Source organism: Dysidea avara, chromosome 14 (assembly GCF_963678975.1).
Source record: "Dysidea avara chromosome 14, odDysAvar1.4, whole genome shotgun sequence".
Lineage (NCBI taxonomy): Eukaryota > Metazoa > Porifera > Demospongiae > Dictyoceratida > Dysideidae > Dysidea > Dysidea avara.
This window is the reverse complement of record NC_089285.1, coordinates 11,210,549-11,224,057: the sequence shown is the minus strand read 5'-3', so window position 1 is coordinate 11,224,057 and position 13,509 is coordinate 11,210,549. Positions and strand designations below refer to the sequence as shown.

The following is a 13,509-nucleotide window of genomic DNA, read 5'->3' as shown; positions in this document are numbered from 1 at the left end:
AAAATTTTAATAACGGCAATTTAGGCGAATTTTTTGCCAAGACCAAGTGGCACAAAAATTCATCTGAATTGTCATTATTAAAATTTTTACCATTAACCTACCATCACAGCCATTTCTTGGCCACCACCTTGGATTTCACATCTTTTTTCACCATAGCCTTTTTGAGGGCCGTACTGTTTTTTTACAGCTTGGCTGTTTTGGATTAGATAGAGTTTTACAGTACTACTCCATATCTTTCTACAGTACTTTATGAACTCTCTTTAACTTCTATGTGTGTTGTCTAAGGTGGTTCACAATTTAATAAACTGGTGGCTGCATTAGACTATGTTTTTTTGAAGAAGTTGAGATTGGACACTATAGATAGGTGGCCTTTCATAATAGAATAGGTTCCACTGTGTTTAGTTGCTGGTTATTATTATTACCTTGTCACATATGTATGTTGTCTGTGGTCCCATTTGTATTTTTATGTGTGCTTACATTTACATGTGCTTAAATTTAAGGTATGCACATGTTATCTGCTGAGATGACACTGTCTGTGGTCCCATTTTTATGCACACACCACCCTAAAATCATAACACCTTTATAATCAAGACACTTGTCCACACCTTGAATTCAGGGCATCTCATTGGTAAATGCTTTCCATGGTCTCATTTTTATACACAGACATTTAGAGCCTGAAATACTATGGCACTCTGTATGCAGAGAACGTGCTGACTATCCTGCTATTGCTCAGGTGCTAATCAACAGAATTTAAAGACAAGCAATTTTCCTCTAGAAGTTCAGGAATGTCAATTAGTAGGCAGAACTAGTAGAATAAAATCACCATTGGAAATTCTTTGAAATACGCCATGGACAATTTATAATAACAAGAGGTTGTTGTATAGCAAACCTGTAACACTGATATTTGATGGTTAAGTATCACTCTCCAAGTTTTGGCATAGTAGAGGGTGGTATACAGGATATAATATAATTTTTATATATATATATATTTAAAAAAAAAAACGTTCTCCTTTTATCACACTCAGTACACTGTTGTAGAGTTAGTGTATAGGTGGCTAGAATGTTAATAACAATTGAAATTAATCCAGCAAGTAATTATGAAATGATTTAACACCTATTCATTATGGGAGTGTGTGTTAACCACAATTATTTTCTGTTTGACTTTTGAGGCTATTTAAAAGCAGAAATTTCCTCCAATAAATTATTTATCTACACATTTCACCATTGAAATTTTGCGGTGTATATATACGGTATGCGTAAAAAAAAGCAACATTTTGTAATCACGTTGTAGCGTTTTTACAATTGTAAAACGACAACAAGCATCTGTATTCAGGATCGTACTACTTGTGTAATAAAGTATGCGATTTAGTTGATGACTACGACCTACGTAAATAATCGTAGGTAGCTACGCGATGCGTAATTATTCACGTACGCACGTAGCTGCTCATTTATTTACGTTGTTGGTTATTCGCTTTCATTGTATGTATAGTCTACGTATGTACTATTTGATAGCAGTTTTAAATGCTTAGTAGTTACATTGTTTTTTTTTTCCTTGCAGGTCACTACACTATTCACCGATTATGTGCAAGCTCACCGCGTGCCGGCCCTGCGAAGCGCAACAGAACTTTCATAGCTACTTTTTATTGTTATACCATGTGTAAATCTGATTTACGCACTTTAACTGCCTTTGTTCATCAGTAGATTATAGAGTTGCTTACATACGAATATACGTACATAGTAGCTAGCTATGTCTGCCTCACTGTAATAAAACTAATTCCTAGGGGATTCCCTGGAATCAGTGATTTGGCGGGAGTATAAGGAATGGTGTTGACCGTGTACGAGAAGCAGCGAATTATTGCCCATTAGCAAAGTGGATATGCTGCCCCAACAATTGAGAAGATACTTGCAGCTGAGGGATTGCTTGTTCACCAAGTAAATATATGGAGATTTTTAAAGCGATATACAGCCAGTGGATGCCTGGGGAGGCAAGAAGGGAGTGGAAGACCATCAAAAATCTCAGAAAACTCGAGGAGGATGACCGAGCAGCGAATGCAAGAAGATGACGAAACTACGGCGGCCCAACTTCAAGTTTTGCTGGCAAGCGAAGGACACCTAATGTCCTTATCAACAATCATACGATGCAGAAAGGAATTGGGATGGACGTACCGCGGCAGTGCGTACTGCCAATTGATAAGGGATAGGAACAAGGAGAAAAGATTGCGATGGGCACTTACTAACATTGATGAAGCAGAGGATGGATTTGAGGTGTAGCTATATACGTACGTACGTACGTAGCTGGTGCTAACATTATAAGAATGTGACTATATACCTGATAATATGCAGCTTACTTATAGCTATAATGTCTTAGTATAATAATTATACATTGTATACCTTATTTTATTTAAAAGGAAGAAGAACCAGCCCTAGTTGGCACCAGCTCCCATCCACCACACTCTAAGATGTTCTATAAAATAAGTTTAGCCTATCCCTACACCTACAGAGCTACTGAAACAGAACCTACAGAACACATATAGTAACACACTTAAAATTAGCTATAGGTTTTATCATGGTATTTTCATATAAAATTGGCTACCCAAGTTGCATGCATGCAGATAAATTACCCAGGAATTTAGAATTGAGAATATTAAAACTTACTGGAGTTTGTGTATAGATATATCCAGATATAGTAGATTTCCATATACCTATTTTTAGAATGTTATATGGAGCGACGAATGTTCAGTCCAGCTGGAAACACATAAGCGCTTTTGTCACCGCAAACAACATTGTCCTCCAAAGAGTAAACCAAGGTATTAAATACGTATAATACTTTTCACTTTGGTGTACACAGCTTGTTTTCCCGTAGACCTAAACATCCCTTGAAGCTGCATGTGTGGGCTGGGATTAGCCTTAAAAGTCCTACTAAGATTTGCATTTTGAAGGCATTATGGATGCCAACCTTTACATACAAATCTTAAGTTCCACATTGTTGCCATTTATTGCTGACAAATATCCTGGTGGTCATAGATTCATGCAGGATAATGATCCGAAGCATACTTCTCGGCATGCAGCTGGATTCATGGCTAACAATGATGTTAACTGGTGGAAGACCCCACCAGAGTCTCCAGACTGTAACCCAATTGAATGCCTCTGGCATGAGTTTAAGGAATATATGCGACGTGAAGCTAAGCCTACAACAAAGGAACAACTGGTGGAAGGCATAAAGCCTTTCTGGAAGACTGTGGATGTAGCCAAATGCACCAGGTTTCAGCTTAGTAATGCATGCATATGCATTCTTATAAACACTGTATGAATGAGGCTATAGCCACTGAATACGTTTGTGAGTCAGCTTTAAACTAAGTTACTCATGCGACACTTTCTCGAAGCGGCTTTCCTAAACTTTTGCCTTTGTACTGAATGGCCCGCTCGAGGGGCAACAACTCTTCGTACAATTCCCTTGAATTACAGAAGTACTGTTTATGTACACAAATTAGTTTAAGGTAGTCTTGGTAACGGGTGAATCCCACAATACATTACGCGTTGGGCAAAATGACGAACCGGGTTCAGAAACAGTGCTGGGTCCACGTATCCGCTGCAGCTACAGTCTTGAAAATAAGGTGGAGTATTCCTTAGAGGTATGTGAGTAATTAGCAGACCGTTTTTTGTTGGTATCACTATGTAATTTTTTTCCCGGGCTAGATGGACTGCCCTTGCCACCACTCCCAGCACTAGGTGTTAAAGTGCTGGACAGCTGGAAATACCAGCAATCAAACAAGGCCGCCAGGCTCCAAGCAACCCTCGGAGTAGGCCAGATCAATATTAGTAGTTGATGGACGACCAACTGAAGAGCGATGACCCTTCAAATACATCACTGCAGATCTTAACAATGAAAAGCAAAGCCTACATCGCAGCCAGAATAAGCATTTGCTGTAATTAATGGTATCACTACGTAATCTTGTGGGTGCTTCAAAATGTACGAAAATCACTGTGGTTTTACACCATTTTAAGCATTTACGTACTTTTTGGGGCGTGTCCCTTTCAAAATTAATGTATTGATTATTAACCAAATAAATTCAATATGAACACAGCTATAGATAGCAGCAGCTTTCTTAATCTGTTGGGGTGTCCACATGTTGTTGTTGCTTTCATACAGGTGTCTCACAACCCTGCAGAGCCAGAAGTTGCAGAGTCACGAATCGTCATCCAAGAATACTGAAATACAATCTAACTTATTATATACACTGAAGTAAACGCATCATTAAGAATATTAGTACCATAGGATGTATTCTTTAACAACGGAGTACAGTGGAGTATAGTCTAGAACGCCTTATTTTTCTACTAAATGTTTAACTAAAGAGGTAGTGCTAAAGGTGTTTCTCGTTTTGTGTTTACTCGTGCTTGCCTGTTTCTTCAGGTGAAGCGGTTATCTCCTAGTCGTGTGACATTCCGGGCTGTACGTACTACCGGGGTGACCTGTACGACACTACGACTCCCAGCAAAAGTCGCCATTGCTTGTGGATACTTAGGTGTCTTATTGTGGTATGGCAGAGGAACAGACGTGAGTAGAAGAGTACAACATTAGAATTGTTCACCATCAAGAGCCAGCCATACAAATGCCACAATACTTTTTGCCACAGACCTCCACCACCAGACAATTCCACCAACTACATTTTATATTACCACCATCACACACCCAACATTATCAAGAATTCTTTTTTTACAGAACTACTAAAGAATGGAATGAGCTGCCACCATCTAGTTATGACGAACTCCTGGACCAACATTTATAAGTCAATTTATATTATTGGATGTATATCAGCACATTGCTGTCTATCCAATATAATATAATCATAATCATTTTACGGACTTTAGATTGATCATAATGATGATTGATAGTTTATTATTACCCAGTGCAGCGTTGGGTGTTCCCAGCAGGAAGTACTACTATCACAAGTACTATCACTTTCTGTAGACTTGAAAAAAAAGAAACTAAAGCCAGCTACTACTAGCCAACTTCTTAAAGCGTGAGAACTTTATGTAAGTGTGCTAGCACAGATAATCAATGTCACTGAAAATTATTTTTTTTAAAGTTGAGTGCATTACCATACAGTGACTGGTCATCAATTTGTATAGGTAATCACACACATTTGAGTGCAATTAGGGAATAATTGTATGAGTAACAGTCAAAATTGCACGAGGCGAAGCCGAGTGCAATTTTGGCTGTTACGAGTACAATTATTCCATAATTGCACGAAAATGCGTGTGATTGCCTACTAATCACATAGTGACCACCCTTCGTGGTTTGTAGTACACACCTATCCAGTTCTATGTGGCCATTCACTTCTACCAGGTGATTGCATCATCCATCTTTGTATTACATCATTTGTTGTTGCACTTAAAAGGCTTCACGTGTCAGCAATTCTGATTGGCTATTCAAAATGTCTACATATGTTGCACTTAAAAGGCTTCTATTGTCAGCTTATTTGATTGGCTATTCATTATATCACTTTCTTGTTGCACTTAAAAGGCTTCTGTTATTCTGCTATTTTATTGGCTACTTTACAGTGCAATTACAGAAACAAGGCCGTGCGATTTGGGATTAATTGCACTCCTACTATTGGGACTAATGTATGGCAAATTAAACCACTATGTGATTAGTAGAAAAAATGTTGCTGGTGCCACAAGAAATCAGTTAACTTTGACTACAAAGTGAATATAGCTTTACTGGTATAATGAGCGATACTGTTGTTGATTGCAACTAGTTACCAATGATGCTGGCATTGGGGGAATTCAAAACAATTACTGTAACAGCATTGACAAAAACTGTATGGGATGTACTTTCAGTGGATACAGGTAACTAACCATACATTTCTTTATTGCTCTACCATTTACAACAGTTGGAAACAAAGTTATACCAGTTGGCAACAATATCAGTGATGTGATATTTGCTCAGCTATTTGTGACATGCTATGATGCTTCGGTTGATACAAGTAACCAACTACACAACGGTCATTTATTGTGATGCTATTTATACATCAGATTAGACTGTCATTTTCATCAAAGATGTGCACAGTTGGAAACAAAATTATAGTCAACAATGAGGGATGCAGCAGTTGAAAAACAGTCACATGGCTGCTCATTTTTACAAGCCATGATATGCTGGCAAAGACTATAGGGATACTGTTTATAGCCTTTTGCAATTGTATGTACATCTTTGCATTCATTGTACACCTTTTGAGATTTAATTACCAGCTGTTTATGGTGGGATAGCATCATATTACATAGAGTAAAGGAAAGTATTGCTGTTACTATTTTATGGTGTTACTTACTCTCCACTAAAATTCAGGGTTGTTAAATCCTCCCTACACTGGAACTCCCCTAGGGCATGAAATAATGGTTACTCCTTTTTAACAGTGTACATGTTTGCACACTTGTGAAAGGTAACCTATTTATAAGTGTCTTTAAAAAGAATAACGCATCTCCTAAGGAATTATTAAGATGAAATTATATTTAATTATACATGAAATTGTAACCAGGCTTTAGAATGTCACATGTAACATACATAGTCTATATACTTCTTATATACTTCTTTGCTGTATTATCATGCATAGTTGAGGGCAACTTGAACTCTGTGAAGTGAAAATAATTTGTTACTTTGCAAGAGAATTTGGAATACTGTACTAGGAGACTTGGATAATAGCAACTCATCAGAATGAAGAAACTACAATTGAAGCAGAGCTATTTACCCTACTTATCAGCTGTGGCAAGCTTCAGCTGAATACCTATTGATATTTCTACACATTTTGGCGTAGCTAAAATCATCAGCAGCTTTTAGCCTTAGCAACTAGCTACATACTAATATTTTTTTGTCATGTGGTTGGACAACCCAGAGCCTGATAGAAGATACAGTCACCTCAAAAGGATTCAAGAATTTTTGAGAAGGTGAAACTAAAGTATTTATCTCCATTCTTGAATCCTACTCACCAGTTTCCATATGTGAGACTCAAGAATTACCTCCAAGTCATGTGACATGCATATATGCTGGTCTGGATTGAACATGTACAACTGCAATGGAAGTCACCATTGCTTATGTGGTAAGACAAAGATGTGACAGGTATATAGAGTGCAATATTCATACAGAGGTTCTAACAATTCTTGTGCATCAACAACTTTAAAGCAGAAGTCACTTGTGGTAATTAGTTTGAAGTTCAAAAAATGAATTGATTTGATTGGTTGAAATCTTGTGCACATGATTTCACTTGTTATTGTTGTTGCATAAGAACTATTAAAACCTCTGTAACTATGACTTGTAGTGACATACAATGACTACATAATATTGCAGCTGTCACAAGAAATCTTCAACAAATGTGGTCTGGAATCAGAGTCAAAGTACATGGGAAGAACTACCAATATTTAAAAAGCTATGTATGATATACAATGGCAATCAAACATGCATTTTTGAACGTATGGTTAAATTAATTGAATAGTCAAAGCAGGAGATAATGTTATTGTACAACCAATACATTAAGCAATGCACGAATGGTCAATAAGTGACTGGACCTGCAAAAATAGGACATGTGGGCACAACCTACATCTGGTCACATAATGGGTTATATCTCAACACTAGGATGAAATATCTGGATTCTGTAACCTGTATTATAAAACAAAACAAATGTGAAAATGTGTTTGAAAACTGGTGGCTTTAGTGTGATGAAATAAACCATCAAAGTTTGAAAACGTACAAATTTTATGTTCTCACATGCCCTGTATTTGCAGGCGTCATGCCATCTGTCATTGACATACAAAACTGAACAATACATTATAGAAAGTGTAACATTATAATTAGTCAACAATAAAACATGTACAACTGTGTTCCAGGATAATAACGAATAGATAATTATAATACAGTAGTTAATGTTTCTTGTACTCTAATATCATGGATTTCTTAGTTGTTTGCAGGCCTGTCCTATGCTTTTACAGCAGGTCTTCCATAATGACTCAAATACTATTTTGGAACTACATAAACGAGGAATACAAAGGTTTTCTAAAAACTGTTTAAGCTCTGATAATTCCTCTTGTGGCAAAGCATTGAACTTGCCTTTGATGGTACAGTTTTTCATAACTTCAGGGCCGAAATAAGCTTCTTTAGCTAACTTTACAGCTAGGCGTGAAATTTTACCAAAAACATTGCAGTTTACCATGATTTGAAACGACAGTCATAGGATCTAACAGCTTCGTTTTGTCAACAACAACCAAATCTTTCTTCTCTCTATCAATTGGATGCGCTGCTGGACCAGCAGCAGAAACTGTAAATATCAAGAATAAACATGAATTGAGCTTTACAGTTTCATTACCTAAATTCATCACTAGTTCTTTTGATACAAAGTTGTTGGCAGAAGATCACAAGTGATGTATATGTATAATGTACACAATACCTCTCATACTATCACAAGTGATCGATGATGTATATGTATAATATGTATAATGTACACAATACCTCTCATACTATCACAAGTGATGCACAACTGAAGCAGAATGAGACCACAAAAATATTACAAGAAATGACTTCTCTGACACATCAGACTTCATCATCAGCATCACATGCTCATAAGAATATTGCCACTTTACAGTCACTTGCATCACATTGCAATGATACTAACATATTGAAGACCGTTAATAACTATGTTTGCAGAGCTATTAATATTATTTATATGAAATCTCCAACTACTATGCACTACATCAATAATACTCCAGTAACAGCAAAAATGTGACTGGGCCTGCGAAAATAGGGCATGTGGGCACATGATTTTTGCCTACTTTTTCAAACGTCTTTGACTCTTAACTTTTTATACCATTATGCTATGGCAATGAAAGTTTCAGTCCTTAGTAAGCATTTATTTGGCTTTATGATGCAAGTTACAGAATGCAAATATTCTGTTTCTACACTGAAATATAACCTATAGTGTGATGGGGTGTAGTTTGTTCCCACATGCCCTGTTTTCGCAGGCCCGGTCACAAATTATCCCACAAAATCCATTTCATTCACAACGCAAACGTCCCAGGAAGTCTACTGTTAAACTAGCTAAACCCAGTTCAATTAAGAAAATGTTAATACAACAGTCTTTATTTGTCAATAGTGAGATGACATCAGAAGAAAAATGCAAGCAGGATGAGAATGTAATATAATTTTTTGTAAATAGCATTATTTATATTTCAGAAGGGGTCAGTATCACATATCAATGATGTTATTGATATCAATGATAATAATTATTGTGATATGTGATTATACAAATGATATCTATGATCAACGAAGCCTGTTAATTCCTTCTAAACCATGCAATATTATAGTATATGCATGGATGCAATCAGTACTGACAACTCAGTGAACTCACTGTTGTATACATATGCAACCATGATTATTTGATACTTTGCCTCCTATATTATAGTTAGCCCACTTGTGAACTGTTACTTGTACTCTTCAGTGAAGACAAACTACTGTAGATGCATGTATGTACATAACAAAACCCATGTGTGTATACATAGTGTTCAATAATACGCATACAATAATGGTGGTTGTATAGCTTTGTGGATTTGTATACACATAAATGTGAGGGTGGGTATAATATGCATACAACACAAATAGTCAACCGTGTGTGTCTTACAGATGTCCTAGAGTTGATCTTAAATAAAAAGCCAACTAAAGATATCAATGAAATTCAGCTGCAAGATCTGAAGACTTATATACCAGACTATATCATTGACCATTGTGCTGGATTAGTATTGTTGAAATCTTTGTGTTCAGTCGAAGCTTGGCAACATCTGGAAATGATAGGTAACTATCAGCCTGCTTATCACTTCTTGTGTTGACTGTTATATGCACTCGTGTAGTTCATAGGAAAAGGATAGAGTGGTTTTGTAATGCTTGCACTTTTGTCTGTGCAAATGTTGACATGATTTGCTGTGAAAAATGTAATCTGTGGTATCACTGGTAAGGATAATAAGAATTTATTTGTAATATCATATACATTCAAATTACATTAGGAATTGTGTTGGGATTACCACTGCACCTGATGATGAATGCCTGCTCAAATGACAGTACAATATATAGGGTCACTAACTGTGTACTAAAATTGTACATTATACTTTGTATAATTATTCCCTTTCAATTAGCTGATCGCACCCAATATCAGATGTGCACATACAGTGGCTGTTGTGCATAATTTTGTAAAAAAATTCACAATTTAATACCAGTTCCCCTGTTAAACAAATGAATGTTATAATGTTCATTGTATCACTCTAGCTGTACACTGAAAATAATCCAAGGTTTTATAATCGAGACTAGTTAATTTCGCTAATTTAGTGTGCAAACCAAAGACTCCTACGTACCGTCCTATTGCATTGTATGTGTAAAAGCCAAGGCAATCAATGACCTGAAATATGCACTACAATTATGATTCAGTGAAGGGAATGATTAAAGGGATTTCAGGGAAGTGTGGAAGCATATTTACCTAGTTGAAACATAATTGTGGCAAGATCAAATCTGGAAGCAATTTGAGATAAGTGACTGAGACCTGAAACTAGGAAATAGCAAACAAATTTACAGTGACATATACAAGCCAATTCTTTAGGTCAAACTACTGTTTTATAAGATTTTAAGGCTATGATTTTATATCAGTAGTGGACTGGGAAAATTAATGACCATAACTATAAGTCGCAATTTATTGGACCACAAGTGGAAAGTTTTGAAAATGGCTATCTCAAGACTGGATCTTGAGGTAATTTTAGTCAAATCCCTGTAGCTAAAAATACACAGCACATGTATGTAATTTTTGACTTTAACACAGCTTGCTATTTTTGGTCTGACTTTTACAACTAGCCAAATCACTATTTACAACTAGCCAAAAGTCATTTACAACTAGCTTTTTAGCCACAACTAGCCTCTTTTTTAGCCCCTGAAATAGCTTGAATAGTGCCATGCTTTCTCAGTAACAATTTCTTTAGCAATAGTCTTTCAGCCTTTTACAATTTTCTCCCCACAAGCTATATATGAGTCCATGATTGACTGACCACTGTTATGAAATAATTTAACTTTTAAAAACTGCCGAATGTATACCATAATTATGACAGTTCTTGCATTTAGAATGAACTGTGTACATGTGTACTACTACAATGCCTTAAAGCGTGGCACAGCTTAGTAAGCATTTATGAGCTCATTTCAGTGTGTAACCTGCAAGTGAACCTGTCAATTAAATACCTCAATATCTCAATATTTTCATGCTTCCACCATATTTAGCGAGTCCCCAGCAACCAGCTTATATATGACTACCTTTAGGGCTTATACACTTAGCTTGCTTCTTCTTTGTGAGGTTGATCACAAGTTAACATACATAAGGGGAAATTTTCAATTATCATACTTGATTGCTTTATCAGATTTAGAGAAAAATAATTTAAAATATTGAGTAGACTTATTAGGCCATTATTAATTTTTGTGATATTCTGTTGTTTTTTTTCATCAGAAATCGGCATGCGGGTCAATATGGCTATATATAGCTATAGGCTTATTTTCATACCTCAACTTTCTGTATCACTGGTAGTTAGCTATATAGATACAGTATTTTGCAAGTCGGTTGACAGTCCAAAAAATAAGCTTGCATTACGTAAGCTTTAGCCAATGAAATCAATTTTTACACATGCAAGTTTAAACACTGCGCGCGTAAATTGTGTACAGTAAGAAGTTGGCCCGGATAGATATGCCAAAAGCATATTCCACTGACTTGAGGTGGAGGATAGTTTGGCTCAACGTTATTTTAAATTTTACCACAAGCCAGGTTGCCAGAATCTTCCAGATCAGTGAGAGGTCGGTGTACAGATTTGCTGAACGCTTTCGCGTAACTGGTGATGTACGGCCTATGGAGAAAAGAAATGGTCCAGAGTTTGCATGTATTATGTGAATTTGAAGAGCTGTACCTTATAAGTCTCGTTTCCTCTAAGCCTGGAATTTATCTCAAAGAAGTACAGCAAATGCTAGCTGATTATACTGGTCGTATTGTTCACGTCTCCACTATCTGCAGGGCATTGCATTGCCTTGGTTTCAGTAGGCAGTGGATAAAAATCACTTCATCCTTACGTTCTGATAATTTAAGAGCAGAGTTCATTGCTGAAATGTCTGCTTTTGATCCATCCTTCATGCTATGGATAGATGAAAGCGGATTTGACAAGAGGAACCACCTTAGAAAATATGGATATGGAGTTCGTGGACAACCCCCTAGAAACTACACCCTCACACTACGTGGAAAACGCTACACTTCCATAGCTGTACTTACTACAAATGGAGTAGAGGATGTATACATTACAGAAAGTTCAGTAGATGGTGATGTGTTCTTGGACTTTGTTCGTTGGTGTATGCTCCCACTACTTATGCCGTTCAATGGTACAAACCCCAATTCAATTGTAGTAATGGACAACGCTTCTATACACCACATCGATCCAGTGTTCGAACTTCTCACAGCTGTTGGAGCCCTTGTAAAATTTTTGCCAGCGTATTCTCCAGATCTGAACCCTATAGAAGAGGTGTTTGCTGAAGTTAAACATTATCTGGAAGCAAATGACACCTCTGCTGTATCACCCAAAACTGCTATACTATCAGCATACCACTCAGTTAGTGTTGATAACTGTCTAAGCTACATTGAACATGCAGGTTACATTGTCTAATTAACATACAGGGTTTTAATCACATCTTTTATTTTAAACCAATAATACACTGTAGTTGGCATCATGTTACTCTGGTACAAGTCGCTTCAGGTGATCCAAGATTGGAGCCTTCTGCTCTTGAAATTCAGTTTCAGAAATAGCTCCACTTTCATATAGAGAGTGAAGATCCTTTAACTGTACCAAGTAGCTGCTCCTCAGACCTGCCAGTTTGGCTGGTGAAATCCCTGTAAGCGTATTTGTGTCGCTTCCAGCACTCATAGTCCCAGCACTAACAGTAGTAGTAGTAGGTGTAGTAGCATTAGAAATAAACACCTGTGCCATATGTGTAATTGCAGATGTTAGAGCTTCTATCGGCTTTGATTTGCGTACTCTGTTACCAGTAAAAGCAGGAATATTGGGTGGGTCAGTCGTCGATCTAAAAGAAAGCAAATCAAACACTATGAACTTTACACACTAAAGTATACAAACAATTAAACTTGTGAAAGATTAACAGAATAGTTAACACACAAAACTCAATTCCTTGTTCCAGCAACAACAAACTGTCCTCCAAACAGAATCAGGCTTAAGTATATAGCTCTTCTAACCATAGAGTGTTTTCCATAGGTTACTTTTGAAAGCATTACTTTTATGCAGGGCTGATAATAGTTTTTTTATTGTTCAAGTACCATCTAGAATTAACGCTTGAGTACTGAACTGCTTGTAGTAATATACCCATTTGACAAGCTTTACACACTGCATGAAAGCGCTAATGTTAGTATCTCGACAAAGAAATTATGGCAATCAATCTCTATAGTCTCTATT

The 13,509-nt window shown here is 36.7% G+C and overlaps 1 protein-coding gene and 1 long non-coding RNA gene across 2 annotated transcripts; both read left to right on the top strand.

Annotated features, from left to right (window-relative positions):
* Nucleotides 1–9,188: 9,188 nt before the first annotated feature.
* LOC136244789 (uncharacterized) lies at nt 9,189–10,247 on the top strand. Its single transcript, XR_010695572.1, has 3 exons — nt 9,189–9,829; nt 9,886–9,985; nt 10,039–10,247. It is a non-coding gene; the product is annotated as an uncharacterized lncRNA (long non-coding RNA).
* A 1,672-nt stretch (nt 10,248–11,919) lies between these two features.
* LOC136244098 (uncharacterized) lies at nt 11,920–12,708 on the top strand. Its single transcript, XM_066035615.1, has one exon. It carries the CDS (start codon nt 11,920–11,922, stop codon nt 12,706–12,708), a length of 789 nt encoding a protein of 262 aa, XP_065891687.1.
* Nucleotides 12,709–13,509: the final 801 nt, after the last annotated feature.